Below are 19,265 nucleotides of genomic sequence, written 5' to 3' on the forward strand. Positions count from 1 at the left end.
GTGCACATTATCTTTTTTGCTTGATATGAATGTGAAACAATAGATTTATCTTCTACTGTACTCCTCACTACATTTAGTCATATCTGAATGAATCACCCGTCAGCAAACTCCATTGTAATAAACTTTTATTAATTATTGACACATCAAGCATTCATTAACAGCCTGGAGCTGGTTCTTACAGCAGTGAAAGTGCAGGTGACAAACAGGACTTTAGTCATGTCCTCCACGACCTCCTCTTCCACCGCCACCTCCTCTTCCACCGCCACCACCTCCTCTTCCTCCGTCCCCTCTTCCTCTGCCATGCTCTTCTCCAGGACCATGGCCATGCCCGTGCTCTCCTCCTTTACCCTTCCCTCCTTTCTTCCCCTTGTGATTACCAGACAAAAAAAACCCAAACATTCAGTATAATGGTCTGCAGCTCAGTGCATCATAATTACATTTAAGTGGCATCATAATTACATGAAATGTAATGCACGTATATGCGTAAAAGTTCATGCATTTAATGCAATTTTGATGTCCTGTACATTGTTATGGCATGTATTTTTTGTGTACACAAAACTGACAAACTGACATTAACTGGTTACTAGTATTGCTGAAATGTTTGGCAGTCGTACTTAACTCCTAATTAAGGTCTTGCACAAGTTACTACATCACATGGCTGGCAGGATAGGTAGGTGAAATGGAACTGGAACATCCACTTCACCATAATCGTGAAGCAGAATGCCACCCAACCTTCAGGCACAGGGTTGGCAACAGGTTCTGCACTCCACTCTCTGCTTACATCAATCATGCATCATCCGTGAAGTCTAAAGTAGCCTGAACGTGTAGTGCACATGTACTTAGCATAGACAGTGCAGAGCACGCACACATACACTTAATGCAGGCTCATTCTACACAAGCCAAAGAATCACAGCTTCTTTAAAATGTACCTTATTTTTCCCCTTCCTCTTTCCATTGGGTTCTCCATCAGACTCCTAAAAGAGATGGGCAGGGGTTAAAATCAGAGGTACCTGGTAGGTAGACAGTGAATCCTCCAATTTAGGGGCCATTGGCTGTAAGGCTGGGAAAGTGCTCTTACCCCTGATTCAGATCCAGATTCCTCTTCCTCTACAGCCACCTCAGGCTACGAACAAGAAGAATTGAATCACTCACAGCACTTTGGGTCTCATTAACTCACATAATGGTGCGATGGTATCTCATCATCTGACAAATGATTTGTTCTTTTCAGGCAAAAAAGGTCTTACCTTCAGTTCTTCTGAAAATAGTCAAAAAGAAAATAGAAATAAAAAAGAAATGTCAAAGAGCAATAAATATCAGAAATTTGAATTAGCAAATAATTTTTTTTTCTTTAATCCAATCAAATATATTTGACTTTCATGCAAACTAGAAACCTACCTTCACTCATGTTGATCTTGGTAAAGACGGGTAAACAAGTACGTAACACTGCAAAATACATGTGTTAAGTTGGTAAAGAGAGGTCAAAACAAGTACGTAACACTGCAAAATACATATGTGTTAACCATATCAAACAGCATTTTTTCATGTACAATTTATTAGCATCTCCATTGGTGTTTGCAGCTTTTGGTTTGCCTCTCACAATCTATCATCCAAAGTTAAAATTCTCTATTTCCAAGTATAAATCCGTAAAAGCATTCATCAAACACATAGTCTCATAAACCAGTGAACAACTGCATAACAGCCCTGGCACAAATCACTGCACTTAACACTTACCCAATCCAGGAGGTTTGCCTTCGTCTGCTGCAGCAGGTCCGTAGCTGATGGATATATATAGCGATTCCACACTGGTCACACCCAGAGAGTGGAAGACAGGTAACTGGGTGGATCATCTCAAGCCAGCCAAAAAAGAAAGACAAACACGTGAAAAGAAAGGGTGTAATGTTACATCAAAGACAAAGACTCTCCAAAGAGACATTCCTGTTGCAGAATTATTTTGATGATGGCTTGACACCTTACCTAACCCTAAATTGTCTGAGAGAATACCAAGTATGCCATACTCTTTTATATATTTTTTTGAGGTGATGGGCAAATCTAGGTTTCAAAGATTTCTATTTCACATCACAACTTCTTTTCTGCTCACGGCTGTCTTTATGGATGGGTAGGCCTAGTGTTTGTAGCAGTTAAGCATTCTATTTCTCAACACTTTTCTGGTCTTGCATATGGTAGACAATTTACTTTTGTTTGGAATAATCACAATAAACCTTTGGGTTAAATAGAAAATAAGATGGGCAACAGCTAGTATGTTTTAGTAGACAGATCATGACTTGCAGGGGCAATTCCACTGGGCAACAAGCACCGCAAAATGGATTCGCGCAGCAGACTTTATGTGGTGCCAACCTCGTTGCCCATCAATTAAATTAGGGCCCACAGTTGGGAGGCCACATTCTGTTTACAATTGCTGCTATCAAACCAGAAAATCCACACCTCACCTGAGGTAACTGCCACTGGAGTATAATGAACGCCATTGACAGTTGACATTGATTAGTCTGACTGAAAATAGCACTCAGTTGCACAGACCCACAGTAATTGCACATAGGAATTCAGCTCTTCGGGTTGGGAGCAGGACAACATAGGCGTTGGGTAGAGAGCAAAATTCCAGTAGGGCGTAGAAGACATTTTATTTTATGCATATCTTTTTTTTTTTAAGTGCTCCTCCTCATGTCAACTAGAGACTAGTGTCGCCCTTCTACTCAGCTACAGCCAAACAACACGGCCCATTGTTATGTGTAGTTAGTTGCTTATGGCTTGTGGTTACCTGAGGCACTGTTTTGCTCCAGGTTTCCTCAGAGCGCTGTGAAATGGTGTGCAACGGCCTTTGGGGTACGTTTTCTCTCGTTTGTCGGGTGTGTCAGAAGTGTTACCCAACTCCCCTGTATCAGAAAGGCGGTGCACACAATGATGGAGACCTTTACAATTGCAAGATAAGAATAAAAAGTTGAAAAACTCGTTTCAAACCGATTTCATTAGGCTCTGAAGATTATTCGAAAAGAACGTAAAAACAGGGTGTTCAAAGCACCACCATTTCCATTTAAATCAATGTTTTGCTACGTTCTTTTGTCAGAGCTGAACGTAGCCCAGGTTACAGAACTAAACAAGTAGGCTAGACATTAGTCAGCACAGGGAAAGTGTGGGGTGCTGTTTTTGAGTTATTTGCAACAAGTTTAAAGTGTGGCATGTCTCCATCTAGCTACTGTTTAGCCCGGCTGACAGTTGGCTTGCACAAGCTCGCTGCCTACATCGACTGCAACAAAACCAGGCCTTCGACCCTGTCCTCAGGAATGCGTTTTTTCTCTCCATGAGAAGGACTGCCACAATGCCTGCCCGGTTTGCCTGGGAATTATCCATACTCTAAGAGGCGCCGGCTGATGCATTTGTTGCTAGCTCAGACGCTCCACTCTCAAATGGGCATGTGAAGTTTGTCGAAAAACATCGTCCTGGAATAAGCAGCCTTGGTGCTCGGTTACACGCAGTTCCTGGACCAAGTCGGGGCTGTTCTTCGTCACAACTGGAGAAGATTTATCCCCTTGCTCCTGGTGGCCTGTTTGGTCAGTCAATCAATGCTATTCAGGCATCGCTTGACTTGAAAAAGAAGCAGACGGAGGCACTATGAAGCATCCTACCCAGACGTAATGCTAAGCACAGACCACTATTGGGTGCTAGCCATTCCATCGTGTCTCTCAAACCCCCAAAGAGATCTGCTTCTCCCAATGTGCACCGAACTAGCTGTCGGATAAGCCGTCAGTCTGCCTGGCACAAGCCTCCCCTACCTGGCCTCTGTAAGGACACCTTGATGAAGTTGAATTCTTCCTAGCTATGGCTTCAACGCAACGCAGTCATTTTCAGGAGACATCGCAGCTCCAACCTCAATTACATCCTAAGAGGTGCCACACATTTTTTCCTCAGGGTCCCAGTTCCAAAAGGACTGTTTGTCCCTCACAGTCTCCCAAGCCCCCCCCCCCCCCCCCCCCCCCCACACACACACACACACACGGACACACACACACACATACGGTTCCCCCAGCCTGGCTGTTTTCTTCAGGGATTGGAAATCTCTCAAGCCCCCAGTTTGGGTGCATTGAAAGAGAAGTTTGTGTAAGTTGATGCAACAGTGCCTGAAATAAAAGACTTGCCTGTTTGCTTTCATTCAAATTTGGGCCAAATGAGCCAAAATACATGCATTGTCCAGCCCCTTCTCTCTCCACAGGAGGGTGACAAAGCTCTGTGGAGCTCGCCACCAAAAACAGGTCGCCTTGCTTCACAAATCCTGCTCTGGCGCTCATGCACAGCGTTGCCTTTGGGTAGAATCCACCGTTGTCAAGGGCTACCGTTTGTGGTTTCAAATTCGCCCTCCCCGTTTCTCCACTGTTGTTGAGACACGGGTGATAGACAGTGAGAGAAAAGATAAACTCAATTCTCGCCAATTCTCGGCGATAAGAGTAGTTCCCCTCTCACAATCACAAAGTGGATGGTAGTCAAAGTCAAAGTGTTTATTGTCGCATACACCAAATTTCTTCAGCGCAGCGAAATTCTTATGACTTGGCAGCCAACATCTACGCAGTAGACGGCATACAACAGGTAACACAAATAACATATACCAAAATAACATACCAGAAATAACATATAACATATAACAAATAACATATAACAAGTAACAACAGTTTAAAATACAAGAAGGGCAGTTTCCAGGGTGGGGAATATTAAATTAAATAAGATAAAAAAAATGTGGGTTTATATATATATGTAGCAAGTGTATTTGTATGGGTGTGAAGTACAAGGTGATGGCGACTGTTCAGTGTTGCTGATTCAGCAGCCTAACAGCCTGGGGGTAAAAACTGTTTGTGAGTCTGGTAGTCCGTGCTCGGATGCTCCGGTAGCGTCTACCAGACGGCAGCAGTGTGAATAGACCATAGCCTGGGTGGCTGTGGTCCTTGACAATGTTCCGTGCTTTTCTCAGGCATCTACTGTCGTAGATGCCCTGCACGGAAGGGAGATGGCCGCCGATGATACGCTCCGCTGTCTTCACCACCCTCTGCAGGGCCTTGCGATCGGCAGCGGAGCAGCTACCATACCAGGCAGTGATGCAGCCTGAGAGGATGCTCTCAATGGTGCATCTATAAAAGTTTTTCAGTGTTTTAGAAGACATGCCAAACTTCTTGAGTCTCCTCAAGAAGTAAAGCCGCTTCTGTGCAGTTTTGACCGCCGAGTCCGCTTGCATGGACCAGGTGAGGTCATCCTTGATGTACACACCGAGGAATTTGAAGTTGGAGACTCTCTCCACTGCAGCTCCCTCGATGTGTATGGTGTTGTGACCCCCCCTCTGTAGCTTCCTGAAATCCACAATCATCTCCTTGGTTTTGCAGATGTTTAGAGACAGGTTGTTGTCTTGGCACCATGCTGCCAAGCCCCTTACCTCATCTCTATAGGCGGTCTCATCGTTGTTAGAGATGAGACCCAGGATGGTAGTGTCGTCTGCAAACTTCAGGATAATGTTGGAACTGTGTGTTGCCACACAGTCCTGTGTGTACAGGGAGTACAGGAGGGGACTGAGTACGCAGCCCTGGGGGGCCCCGGTACTCAGGGTCAGTGAGGAGGAGGTGTGCTTGCCCATTCTCACCACCTGGGGTCTGCTCGTCAGGAAGTCCAGGATCCAGTTGCACAGGGGTGTTTTAAGACCCAGGCTCCTGAGCTTCGGGACGAGCTTGGCAGGCACAATGGTGTTGAATGCTGAGCTGTAATCCACAAACAGCATTCTCACATATGTGTTGCCCTTTTCCAGGTGGGAGAGAGTGGTGTGTGTTGCAAGGGCGATGGCATCATCTGTTGATCTGTTTGTGCGGTACGCAAACTGAAAGGGGTCCAGGGTGTTTGGAAGGGTGGGGCAGATGTGGGTTCTGACCAGCCGCTCGAAGCACTTCATAATGGTGGAGGTCAGTGCTACGGGGCGGTAGTCATTTAGGCAGGTGATGGATGATTTCTTTGGTATGGGGATGATGGTTGCCTGCTTGAAGCAGGTGGGGACTTCAGACAGATGTAGTGAGAGGTTGAATATGGAGGTGAATACCTCCGCTAGCTGGTCGGCGCACCCCCTAAGGACGCGGCCAGGAACTCCATCGGGCCCGGATGACTTCCGAGGGTTCACCCTTTGGAGCTCTCGCCTCACGTCAGCCACATTCAGGGACAGAGTGTAGTCGTCTCGGTCCTCGGCCAGTTTTGCGGAAGGAAGGGGGTTGGTTGCCTCAAACCTTGCGTAAAAGGTGTTGAGGTCGTCAGGTAGAGAGGCGGCAGGCTGATCATCACTGCTATTTCTCCCTTTATAGCCAGTGATGTTCCACAGGCCACCCCACATGCGTCGGGGGTCGGAGCTGAGGTAGGTGGACTCCAGCTTGTCTCTGTATTCTCTCTTTCCATCTCTGATGGCCGTCCGTAGGTCACATCTGGACTTCCCCAAAGCCTCCGGATCACCAGAGTTGTGGGCAGAGGACCGTGCTCTGAGTTTGGCACGGACATTACCATTTACCCAGGGCTTTTGGTTTGGGAAAGTCCTAACACTGACCCAGGGGACGACATCATCGATACATTTGGAGATGTATGAAGAGACAGAGTCTGTGTATTCACTGATGTCCCCATCAGCTGCATCACAAAACATCTGCCAGTCTGTTGTATCAAAGCAGTCCTGTAGAGTGCTAATGGATTCAGCACTCCAGCGTTGAACTGCCCGAAAAACCGGTTTTTCCTGTTTTAGGCGTTGCCTGTAGGTAGGGATTAGCATGATGGAGGTGTGATCCGACTTTCCAAAAGCCGGGCGGGGGAGGGGTTTGTAACTGTTCCGTATTTGCGTGTAGCAGTGGTCAAGAATCTGCTCGCCCCGGGTGGGAAAGTTTATATGTTGACGGTACTTCGGTAGTACTTTCCTCATGTTAGCCCTATTGAAGTCTCCAACAACAATAGAAACTGCCTCAGGGTGAGCATCCTCAAGTCCATTTATAACTCCGCATAATTCCTCTAACGCGCACGTTTTGTCCGCCTGCGGTGGAATGTAAACTGTTGTGATGATAACAGAGCTGAATTCCCGTGGAAGGTAAAAGGGGCAAACTTTTAACGATAGCAGCTCCAGGTCTGGTGAGCAGTGTGCTGAAAGTGCAGCAACATCTGAGCCCCAGCGAGAGTTAACCATCAAGCATACCCCTCCACCCCTGCTTTTACCTGACTCGGAGGTTCTGTCCTGCCGGTAGATGGAAAAACCAGCTGGAGTGACGGCAGAGTCAGGCACCATAGGATCCAGCCAGGTCTCAGTAAAGGCTAGCACACAACAGTTTGCAATGTCCCGCTGGAAGTTAGTCCGTGCGTGTAGCTCGTCCATTTTATTGTCCAAGGATTGAACATTCGCGAGTAGAATGCTTGGCAGCGGGGGATTGCAGTATCTCGTCCGAGATCTGCACAGGATACCGGCTCGCTTGCCCCTCTTCTTTCTCCTCCGTCGGCGTATTGGTATACATACCGGTGGTAGGACAAAGGAGCCACAGCAAGCACTCCGGTGAGTTGAGAAAAACTCCGTATTGAGCGACGAACGAATTTCCAAAAGTGCTAGTCGGTCATACTGTATGAGCGACAGTGCAGTGTGTACAAAAAAACAAACAATAAAAACAGTAATAAACATAAAGCTGCGTAGTGCATGTAGTAGTACATGCTGCGTAGTACACCTGCTATTTTGTGGTTCCCGAATGAAACGGTGGTTTGCGTCCAATACTATATCTGCTTGTGTTCAAGAAGCATTTGAGAGTTCTCAAATTCAGAATGTTAACACTACGTCAGCTTCTGCATTCAGTTGGTCCGGGAAACTGGTTCACCTCGATTGATCTCACAGACGCTTACTTTCATATTGCCATTCATCCAACACACAGGCCCCTCAGATTTACTTTCGAGGGCTCAGCCTATGAGTATGTGGTTCTTCAGTTCGCAAATGTCCTTAGCCCCGTAAAGGATTCCCGTCAACGATTGGTGTTTCTGGGTGTGGACATATGCTCTCTCACCAGTTGAGCATTTGACGAGCATGCCTTCTGCCTCCACAAAATGTAGCAAAATGTTTATGTAAATAGAAAAAACGGTTGTGCGTTGAACACCCTGTTGTGTTGTGTAAGTGCAGCAGAGAAGGCCAATTTTGAAGCCTGAGGAAATCAGTTTAAATACCTGTTTAATTATTTTTCCACTTTTAGTTCTTATCTTGCATTTGTAAAGAACTTTAGCCGGATACAATGGGCCTCATTCTCGAACATTTTCTGAAGTTTCTTCTGAAATGTTTCTTACGGACTTCGGACTTCGGACCAACGTAAGAAAAAGATCTCCGCCAGATTCATGAACGCCTGAAAATGTGTTCTTATGCAGCCGAAGTGTTCTCAGCTGTGCTCCCCCGGATGAGGATTTTTAAATTGAACGTGCGTTCTTGTGCACCTGAATTTGTATACATATACGACCCACCAGCTCCTGGTGGCACGCAACTGTAGTGACATGTGCAGTCGGAATCGACCGAATCCACGCCAAAGCAACTCGAAAGCGAGTCATGTCAAAGCGGAAAGCGAGCACCGGTCGAGTAAACGCAGATCTAACTTCACCGGTGCAGAGGTGGAGGTACTGTTGCAGGATGAAGATGTGTCCATTCTGTTCCACTATGGCTATCAACGCGATTGAGTTTAGTGCTTATTTATTTATTCACTTACATTTGCAGTGTTCATGTAGTCCTTTTATTTATTTTAGGACATCACAATGCCTCGTAGAATCGTGATTATAAATGTGAAACGTAATTGTTAATGATACAAATATTCTCGTATTTATTATTATTATAATTATTTTAATCCGAGGATGTCTGTAGATTTCTCACAAATTCAGCCCTTAACACTTCTAACGCGTAGCGGCCCCGTGGGGCATCTTGTGTTCTTTTGAGGAATCGCATTTAAGAAAACTCCACTGCTATTTCGCGTTCTGAAATTCTTCTGAAGTTCAGAACAAATCCCAGATTAGAAAACTTTCATGAATGCCAAATTTGTTCCTAAATCCACCGGAAGTGGAGTTCAGAAGAAATTCCTTCTTAAATTCTTCTTAACTGCGTTGGAGAATGAGGCCCATTGTGCGCACTGCCTTTGCCAATATGGTGGGGTTAATATACATGTCGCTGCTGATTGGGTAACACCTCTGACACGCCCACCAAACGAGAGAAAATGTACCCCAAAGCCTGTCGCACATCATTTCAAGGAAACATGTCATTCAACCCAGAAATCGTAGCAAAACAGTTCACACCGTTTTCAGATTGAACATGCTCTGGTGTAGCACTTTCTGCACAGAGGAAAACTAGAGTGCAGCTAAGTGCGCCACGATCACATGATCAATCAGAATGGGCGACAGTAAAAGTCAAACCCTTCTCCCCGTCTCTCTCTCTCCCTCTGCTCCCCCTCCCCTGTCTCTCTCCCTCCCCTATCCTTTTCAGTGTAATTGCAAAGTTTGAGGAGATCTTTGTTCACAATCTCTTGATCACGCCCTTGTGTACTGCCAGTTAAGAATTTGAGAAGGTGTATCTGATGTGTTGTGTTTGTGGGACCCTTGTAAAGGAGGAAAAAAATCTATAAGTTCTGTTTTTTTGATGAGTGTTTGAATATGTTTAGCAACTGTAGTAAAACTGTGAGCATATGAGTTTTTTAAATTTGTGATTCGTAGAATAGGATTTGTGCACCTGCAATGAAGAATTTGAGAAGGTGTAACTGTTAAACTAAGTTTGCAACTCTTTGGCTCATTTTTATCTATGACTTCAAATGACAAATTCCACTGTCAAAGACGCTGTTGTTTTGCCACCATATAGCCAGACAGTAATCTCAAAAGAATTGAGGTGAGTGTAGTTTTGTTCTGTTTTGTTTGCCTATTGGTTTTGTTTTGTAATGACTTTGTAATCTCTTATTTCATCGATACAAATCAGATATCAAATTTGTTATTTTAGTTGACTATTTGAAAGGTGTTGAGTGCCCATAATGTCTTGAGTAAATGAATGCCCTGGATTTCGAGTATACGGCCTTACTAACACAAGCTGTTGGTCAGGTTTCTTTAACACAAACTCTATAATTACAAAAACACTCTTTAATGTGGCTGTCACATTACAAAGGGTGGCTCCTCCATCAATTCACTGTTCTACAAAAAAAAAACGTTTGGCCTCCCAACCAGGGCCGGTGCAACCCACTCTGCTGCTCCGGGCAAATCATAAATATGGCGCCCCCAACTCCCCCCTCAGTCTGAGGAGCCATTTATCTTACAGTGTGCATCTTTGGTGAAGTTAACTAAAACATACATACTTAAAGTTCTAGACATGCTAGTCATCCTCCATCATTTGAGAAGTATTGCACATATGATCTATGTATGAATTATTACACTATTATTTCATTACTATGGGCTCTTATGTTAAATTTGTTTCACTTGAGGCACAGTCCTTCTGTGTGTGTGTGTGTGTGTCTGTGTGTGTGTCTGTGTGTGTGTGTCTGTCTGTCTGTCTGTCTGTCTGTCTGACCATATAGCTGTCCTATATAACTAAAATTCTCATGCATCATGTCAGCCATCCATAACTCAACAAAACTTAACATAAACAAAATTCCCACACGCCATGCCGGACAGCCTCTCCCTCTTCATCTCCTTCTATATCATATTACGCTATGGCATTAATACTGATAAAGTGACCATATTACCTACTGTTAATTGTTAACCTAAATGTATTTCTAATTATCAAATTGATGTTTACTAACATTTGGCTGTAACCAAATGCTATCTCTCTTATAGCGTGACCCACTAATGCAGATGGCTGTGAAAACATTGTTCCTCATCACCATAACCATTAAGTACATATTAGGCAGCCGAGCTCTGCCCACTCACTTTGTCTCTTTTTTTCCCCTCCTAGTCTAGACTGTCTCCCCTGTGGGATGCTGCTGTAGTCTCTCCATCTGATCTCCTTGCAGAAACCCTCTGCCTACACTTACCCATCCCCATCACAACGTCATGCATTCATTCTACCCCGCTGTTCTACAGTACTTGAATTCTCTCTCCACATCTTATCCACTATCAATTTTGTATGTATCATGTATATATCATCTTATGTTTGTATGAATTGTATACATTCAGCATGTATATACCATCTTATGTTTAAGCAATATAGTACGAGTGCGAGTGGGGTAGGTAAGGGATATTCCCACGGGTGGTGTTCGGCCGTAGCCACGAGGCCGGAGGCCGAGTGGCGCACGCAACAACACCCGTGGGAATATCCCTTACCTACCCCACTCGCACTCGTACTATATTGCTTTTATAAAACAATTTTATAGTCAACCAATTAACATTTAAACACGAAGTTATTGATTTAAAAAATGTTTATTTCGCCATTGTTTCTCCGCAACAAAAAAATAGTTCCATTGTCAACGTCTTTTGGAATTATAAGAACTTTGAATTAACGGTTATTAACGTTGTATTAACGTGCTATAGAATGTTTCATCGCGGAGTGATTTATTATTAGCTGTGAAAAGTCCGAGTTGGGATGTCCTGGGATATTCCAACTCATGGAACGTCTCTCGTCCAATCAGAAACAGCTAAATGATTCAATAGAACCCAATTGTTTTATAATTGTATGTATCATGTACTTTGCCACATGTATGCTAGCCTGCTTATCCTGATAGATAGGAAATTAATCTGCCATGTTAATTTGCTGCAAGTGTTAATTGTTTCATTGTTATGCCTATTACTTCTTACTGATTGTGGATCTTTTTGATGATATCAACATGCTGTCTGGAGTGCATGAAAAGAAAGAACGACCATGACTGCAATGACCACATTGTAAAACTCTGCTACTCATCTGGCATGTTGTATTCATTGTGCTGAATACCTCCACGATGTTGAGAAAGATGATGACTTCTATCCACAATGCACTGACTGCCAAGAGGACCCAATTCGCAAGAGGTTGGCCTGATGCTGCTTATCAGGTGCACAGGACTTTTTTCTGATCTTTGACTCAGAAGGATGTAAACCTTGATGGATTGTGAATCCTTGCATGTATAATTTTGAAATGGAAATTTTCATTGAAAAACTCTGTTATGTAAATAAGGCCTGCATATATGTAGGCGTACAGTATTTATATCAGTATAGCAGTCAGTGGCGGGTCCTGAAAAAATTCTCAGGGGGGGCAATAGTTTTTATAATGATTAAGGCGACCCATTCAGTAGGTACATTAAGTGAGACAATTGTATCAACTTGGTGTTAGCTGATGAACTCATACAGCAATACCTTTTTGTCCACTAGATGGCAGCACACAACAGAAAGATGTCCCCTCTAGCTACATAGAGTAGTTTCAGGTGGAAAGCTATGGATGAAAGTTGCAAAAATGATGGGGGGGGGGGGAGCCTCATGCCGTTTGTAAAATGTTTGGACCCAAATCTAAAACTTCCGTTCTCATGGCCGTAGCAGATGGAGTAACAAAGTATGTTAGTAGCCTACTAGTACTATTAGTTTTTAGTAATACTTGGATATAGGTGTAAGCCAAGACGTGCCAAGACGTGCAGCCATCTAGACCAACCCCCGCACAGCAAATTGGTTAGACATCCTGTCACTCTGCCAATCGACTCACGTTAGGGAACCCTTCAAAACTTTAGAAGGGTTTTGAAACCACCGCATGGCAGGTTCCATCGTGCTTTATTCTTTTCCTCCTTCTGTTAACCTAGGCTTCATTGATAATGTAAGTGCATTTATTGTTAGCGTCGGCATTATATTTTGTTTGGTTAAAGCGAAGTTAAATATAGTCCACTTTATGGTGGTAACGTAAAGTTTTGTAGCTGGTGAAATTAGCCTTTAGCGTAGCTTAAGAAATCAATGCTAATGCATTGAAGATGGCAGGATAATGCCAGCTAGCCTTGGCGTAGCATGACAAATCTATGATAATGCATTGAGGATGACAGGATAATGCCAGCTAGCTATTACCAAAGACTCTGCTTGATTAGCCAGCTCGGTAGCTTTACAGTTTGCACTAATTAAGCATTTAATGCTATTGTTCTTTCAGTTTTTCTGTATGAAAGCAGCTTTTTTATCACCTCGGCTGCATCATTCGAGGCCGACTTTGTGGTGTTTGCTAATGTAATGTAAGGTTATGTTCATAACTAGGGTCTAACGTTAGACATAACATAACATAAACAAGAGTTTGGTTTTATTTTCTTATTTTCCTTTGCTGCATGCTTTGATGCATTTGCCACTCGTACGTGAATATCAGTACCCTAATAATATTACAATAAGCTGACCCTCTAATGTCAGTAATGACTGTAGAGTGATCGTTTGACAGTAGGCAACTCAGTTCACAGAAGGTTGTTACTGTGCAGGTAGTGATGTGACTGAATGTCAGAAGCTGAAATGGTATAGGCCTACTCCCTCAGATAATTTGACGAGGTGTCTAAATACTCAGGGTTTATTTTTTCTTTAATATTTTCACTTGATTTGTATTCATTTTCAGAAATCTTCAGATCAATGAAATGATGAATGTTTATCTCCATCAACTTTCAAATGTCGATAGAAGGTATGCAAAGTAAGCAAAACCTTAGTCCAGGTTGAGATCTTTAAAAAAAATTGTTTAAAAACATTCCCTGCAAAATTGTATCCATGTGATGTATTGATCTTTCATTAGTGTAGTTCAGTCCGTCCCTAGCCAGAAACAGAATGTACAGATGACACACATAATGGCCAGTCAATAGCGGCCCTGTCTGCCTGTGCTGCTGAAGCCGTCTGGGAAGAGATTCAACAATGTGAGTCACAAGCTTCCCTGACTCTCCTCAGGGTTTGGGCCAGAGCTTGTTCTGTGTGTGTGTGTGTGTGTGTGTGTGTGTGTGTGTGTGTGTGTGTGAGAGAGAGAGTGAGTGCGAGTAGCTCAGAGAGACACCCCAGATGGAAAGCCTACTGACTCCACGCCCAGCACACAGAGAACTCTGGGAAATCCTCCAGACGGCTGCTTGGGCCTCCCCACCCCCCCGGCCCCTCCGATCCCCTCCTCTCCTCTTCCTCACACCCTTCTGGGGATCCCCCTCGGTGCCACACCCCATCCCTGCACCCCGAGCATGGATCAGGCAGATGTCACAAAGAGGGTCTGCCTGATGGAGTGTGTGAGATCCGGACTATATTAATGGTTCTTGGCATTGAGTCTCACACACAGGGAACCCATCGGGCTGAGGACTGAAGGAATTAGACTCAGAGAGTGGCAGATTGCAGTCTTGGCTTGTTTTGGTGGATGATTCTGTTTGGCGGTGGTTGCTGTTCAAGTTAAATGCTTAATTGCAAAATGTTCTGTATCTCCTGAAATTAGGTGTGTGTGGTGGGTGTGAGTGTGTTCATGTGAGAGGGAGGGAGAATAGAGAGAGAGTGTGGGGGTGTCTGTGGGGGGCGGGGTTGTGAAGGGGGCAGTGAAGGACTGAGGGTAATTTTAACTTGGAGCAAGTGCTCCAGCAAGAGACCAATAGTGCTCGAGAGGGGACAGGAGTGAGAGAAGGGGAGAGCGTGAGTGAGAGACAGAGACAGAGAGAGAGAGAGAGGGAGGGAGGGCGAGGGGAGCAACTGAGCGAGCAGGCTGGCTAGCAAGGGAGAGAGAGAGAGAGGGAGAGGCAGACAGGCAGCCTGGTGCTGTAAAATCCGTCAGCAGGGTTGCTCGCGGTGTGTTTTGTCAGACGTCTTGGCTCGCAGCCCAACTTAGCTTTTTTGTAGTCGAGGCATGATCGCAGACTCCACGCAGTTCCCCCTGCCGCGTCGGCTGCCGTGCCTTTGGAAGGATCCCAGCTTTAGCCACTGACATGCAGAGACCCGTGAGTCCTCTTTCTGTCTCCTCTGTCTCTTTCTCTCCCTCTCTCTCCCTCTACTTGTGTTTCTCTCTCCCGTCTTTCTCTTCCTCTCTCTCTCTCTCTCTCTCTCTCTCTCTAACCCTTTCTCATCAGGCTGTCATAATCTCTCACACGCTTTCTCTTGCTTTTATCACCATCGTCTGTGGGCTGTATATGTTTTTACTCCAGAGCTGATCAGAATAGAGTAAAGAAGTCCGACCACTCTCCCCCTCTGCCCGTCGGTCTGGGTGCTCAGGATGAAACTATAGCTGCTACCGTCGCGTGTCTGACCGTACGCAGAGAGCCGTGGCCAGCTGAGGCAGAGCTACCCCGCCAGAGAGCCCAGTTAGCTGGGGCTGCTCGCCTCGGTCCAGGACACTGAGCATGGTGGACAGGAAGGGAAGGGAGAGGAGAGAGGGCCAGGCCCACCGGTGATAGCTTCGCAGGAGGCCTCGGGGGGTGGGGGGGTTTGCAGCCGCGGGTGTAGCTGGTCAAACACAGAGTTTTTGTTATTGTTGTTGTCGGTGGGGGTTTGTTTTGAGCTGATATTCAGACTGCGCTTTGGCCGGATGGGAGACTAGCTCACAAGCATTAGCTCAACAAGAAAGTGGGAAACATTTTGGCTATGGTCGTCATTAACGGCATGATCAAAAACAACAACAAAGATCAGGTTTTTTTAATTTATTATTTTGCTCTGGTGGGACGCAGACTAGCTCCCTCTCTGACTGTTTTGTCCGTGTGCATGTGTGAGTGTGAGAGAGCGTGCTTGTGTGACCTCATTCCTCTCTCTGTTCCTGCCCACCGTGGCTGTGGCCTGTTGTGTTTAGGCACCCCCATGACAACCAAGACCGCTGGGGCAGTGCTCTTCTCACCCGCTCCAGCTTCTCATCTCAGCCTGTCAAAGAGCCAAGTCAACTAGCAACATCTCTGCCTCTACCCAGGCCTGCTGCTGCTGCTGCTGCTGCTGCTGCTGCTGCTGGTGCTGCCCTTTCCTGGTTATCTGCCATTTTATTTGGGCATCTTTTCAAACATTGGTCAAGCGTTGCGATAGTGTGAATGCTCCTGGTGGCTCAAAAAGTGCTCTGTTTTTTTGCACTTGATTATGTGCTGTTAAGCTGTCAATCTGTCCTGGTATGCTAAGAAAAAAACAGGAATGCTGGGAATCTTAAGTGAGTTACCGATGGTCGCTGAGCCAGGCATGTCCACTGGGGATAGAAGGGGATTGGCCGGTCAAGTTATTTCCCCGCGTGAAACGTATAACCCTCAGTAAGTAAACTAAATTAGCCCCTTTACCCCCGTCCAACAGCAGCAAGTAGAACAAAGTGGAAAGCAGACCCCAGATTGAGGGAAAGAAAGAATTCCAGTGCAGGTGTGCTTCATGAGTCCGTGGGCTGGCACTCCATTCCTTCCTTTCCTTGTCGCAGTGGCACTGCCCAGGAGGGTTCCGTGCGCACAGACCCGGCTGCTCAGCCCGCTACAAGAGCAAGAGAGAGAGAGAGAAACAGAGAGAGAGATAGAGAACGCTGTGAGTCATTGTTCTGCTTTCAGCAGAATGTAACATGGAGCGGCCAGCATTCTCTCTTTCCCCTCGTTACTGTGGCGACAGTGGGTGAACGGCGGCCGCTGCAGAGCCAGCTCTCTCTCCCTTTATTTTCACTCTGTCTGCCACTCTCTTTACCACTCCTCTTTTTTTATTTATCCGCCCTTTTCCCAGGGCTTTTCCCTGCACACTTTATGTTTTTCTCTTTACCTTTCCGTTTCCCTTGCCTTCTCTGTCCCTTTTTTCTCTTTCTGCCTGTCTCCCTCTCCCCTTGCCATTGACAGACTGGCGAGTGGAGTGGGCATTGTGCCCTGTGTTTTTTTCATGCCAGGCTGAGCAGGGTGAGGGAACTGCGTATTCCTGCCTGGCGCCTCTACCATGCTGATTCTGCAGCCCCCACGCCCGCTCTCTCACTCTCGCTCTCTCGTTCTTTCTCTCTCTCTCTTTGGCCAGCCTGTGTTGTGCTGATGGCCGCTCTGGTCTCCTTTAGAAATGTCCATGTCAGAAATGCGTTTTGATCAGCCGTGAGCCGTAGGTGAGTAAGCGTGTGCACGGAGCGCGCTGTTATGCACTGTGTGTGTGTGTGATGCGTCAGCGTGGATGCATCGTGACATGCACGTGGACAGGAATAACAACGTGCTTCCCCTAGCTTTGAGATCTCGAAGGCAAGTCCATGGAAAGTTTTAGCTTGTATGTGCGCGTGTTTTTATGTTTGTCTGTGTCACTGTGTCTGTGTGACTGTGTGTGTATGTATGCATGCACACAAGCACATGTTGATGTATATGTTTGTCTGTGTTGTGTCTGAAATTATTAATGTTTGTCTTGGTAGGATGGAGACTGAGAGAGAGGGGGATATTGTCTGTTTATATTTGTGGTTTGTAGAAAGTAAGAGTGTATTTGCGTACTAGTCTGTATCAGAGAGAGGTGTATATAGTGTGTTGCCATGTACAGGAGTAAGAGTTCAAAGTGAACAGATAAAAAGCTCCTGGCAAATCTCACGTCCGACTTTTAAGCCGCAGAAAAAACACTTTGGATTTGATCTGACAGCCCCTGTGCGGGGGCCACTTTGAAGGCCTGCATCAGCGCTAAACGAGCACCGCTCCGTGCGTGGGAGTGAGAGCGGTGAGAGAGAGGGAACACGGTGGCGCCGGTGGCGTTTTGGCAGCACCCCACTCACTGCATTTGCCTTTGAATAGGTATTCACCCAGGGGAGGCTTCAGTGAGGTCAGGTTTTTTTCTCACTCGTGTAAACACACAGAGCCGTGAGAAGGCTCAGCTGACTCCCAGCCTCCTCCCTCTCTCCCTCTCCCCCTCTCTCTCTTTTATTCTTCTCCTCACTTTCTCTCTCTCTCTCACTCGCTCACTTTCTTTCTTTCTCTCTTTCCTTCCCCCATTAAGCTCAATAAAGGAGACTAATGGAGGCTGTCCACCGCCCCTGTTTCTGTTCGTTCTGACGGTGCTGTGTGTGTGTGTCTGTGTGTGTGTGTGTGTGTGTGTGTGTGTGTGTGTGTGTGTGTGTTCTGATTTATTACAAACACTTCCATAAAATGGGTCCCATCTATCTGTGCTCTCCATGCTTGGGAAGGAGGTTAGGTACGCTAGTTAAAACAGTGGGGTGCCAAACAACACAGTTTTCAAGCCCTCTTGAATGCTAAAGCACTGTTGGGCTTAATAGCTGCGAAGCGTTTTGGCCTTGAGTTCTTGCCTATCAAGTTTGAGAATACTGGGCTGTGACCTACCACTGTAAAACTACCGGCGCGTGTAGTACCAGGAGTGCCCTGACATTTCAGGAGACTCCAGAAACTGTCACCAAGTACTTACGTTTATGCTGTTAAGTACAGAGAGCGGGTCATAAGCGGGTCATTCATAAGTTACACTAACTCAGCTTTAGCATTGAGGCATGTCTTCCACCCCTCTTGTATGCTTTGCCATAGGGATCACAAACCCACTGCGTTTTGAGACACTCAGTACCTATCCAGGTCTTTTGTACATTTGCAGTTCTGAAGGAAATAGGCAGAGAGATGTGTGGGAAGGGGACAGGAAGTACCGAGACAGATTGAATGGAAGAACTAAGGACAGCTGTGAGAAAGATCGGACACTTCTGGGCCTTGTCACACGTGCCCTTTCGAACCCCATCAGACACACACACACACACACACACACACACACTCTCTCTCTCTCTCTCATACACACACACACAACTCACACGCAACACACTCAATCTCCCAGTCCTGCGGCCATTTAAAGTAACAGCATTACTCAGACATGCCTGGCCCATAATAGAGTCTCCCTTTAGGGATAAGAGCGCACAAGTTTATCCTGCCTGCAGGAGGATGGGGCCAGCCAGCCACTCTGGGATCAGAGGATACAGCACTGAGTAGCTATCTCAAGAAAAGACCACAAAAGACACAGAATTCATTCATGTATTCACTTTGACATTGTTGGTCTGACATTAGGAGCCTTGAGCTGTAGATAGTCGCTTTGCTACGTCTGTCAGTGTTTCTTGAACGATCCTAGTAGGCACTTGTAATTTGTCTGTAAAAGCTCTTTGACTGCAAGCTTCTAAATTGCTGTTCTGTTGTGTTCTTTTGTATTTGCTTTTTTTAAACCCAGACAAAGAAACTTCATTCTAGAACCTTTTAAAGATTCTTCAACTCATTGCCATAGAAGAGCTGTGATGCTTCTTCTCAGAACATGGTAATGAGGGTTTCTGGGTAAAAAGCTGGCGTGATCTCAGTGAGTATCAGGTGAACTGTGGCTGTCATGATCTGCATTGCAATTTAAGGGAGCTGTAGGACCTTATGCCTTTTAGCAAACCCCTGTAGAAATGCACTTTGTTTCTAAAT

General features: G+C 45.6%; 2 protein-coding genes across 9 annotated transcripts in view; one reads left to right on the top strand and one right to left on the bottom strand.

Moving 5' to 3' along the window:
• Nucleotides 1–107: 107 nt before the first annotated feature.
• On the bottom strand, nucleotides 108–3,964 carry si:dkey-248g15.3 (eggshell protein 1). Of its 2 annotated transcripts, XM_031580628.2 has the most exons (7): nucleotides 2,774–3,964; nucleotides 1,732–1,847; nucleotides 1,396–1,443; nucleotides 1,245–1,255; nucleotides 1,079–1,123; nucleotides 930–974; nucleotides 108–366 (listed from the first exon to the last, which is right to left on the bottom strand). In XM_031580628.2, exons 3-7 carry the CDS (start codon nucleotides 1,403–1,405, stop codon nucleotides 211–213), a joined length of 267 nt encoding a protein of 88 aa, XP_031436488.1. In that variant the 5' UTR covers nucleotides 1,406–1,443; nucleotides 1,732–1,847; nucleotides 2,774–3,964; the 3' UTR covers nucleotides 108–210. The 2 variants fall into 2 exon arrangements, with proteins under 2 accessions (XP_031436488.1, XP_031436489.1); XM_031580629.1 differs by lacking the exon at nucleotides 2,774–3,964 and having other exon boundaries at nucleotides 1,732–1,988.
• An 8,663-nt stretch (nucleotides 3,965–12,627) lies between these two features.
• ccdc9b (coiled-coil domain containing 9B) overlaps nucleotides 12,628–19,265 on the top strand; it is a 34,049-nt gene continuing 27,411 nt past the window's right edge. For 3 of the 7 annotated variants that reach the window (XM_031580002.2, XM_031580003.2, XM_031580004.2), the window contains exon 1: nucleotides 12,628–12,763. In XM_031580002.2, coding sequence (XP_031435862.1) covers nucleotides 12,701–12,763 — 63 coding nt within the window. In that variant the 5' untranslated portion in view covers nucleotides 12,628–12,700. The other 4 variants (XM_031580005.2, XM_031580006.2, XM_031580007.2 and 1 more) reach the window with 4 other exon arrangements.

Source organism: Clupea harengus, chromosome 14 (assembly GCF_900700415.2).
Source record: "Clupea harengus chromosome 14, Ch_v2.0.2, whole genome shotgun sequence".
NCBI lineage: Eukaryota > Metazoa > Chordata > Actinopteri > Clupeiformes > Clupeidae > Clupea > Clupea harengus.

Bases quoted from the DNA above. Each gene is read 5' to 3' on its own strand.
- si:dkey-248g15.3 (XM_031580628.2), bottom strand. The intron at 975-1,078 runs GTAAGAGCACTT...CATCTCTTTTAG, and splicing joins AATCTGGATCTGAATCAGGG to GAGTCTGATGGAGAACCCAA. The intron at 367-929 runs GTACATTTTAAA...GGTAATCACAAG, and splicing joins AGAGGAAGGGGAAAAATAAG to GGGAAGAAAGGAGGGAAGGG.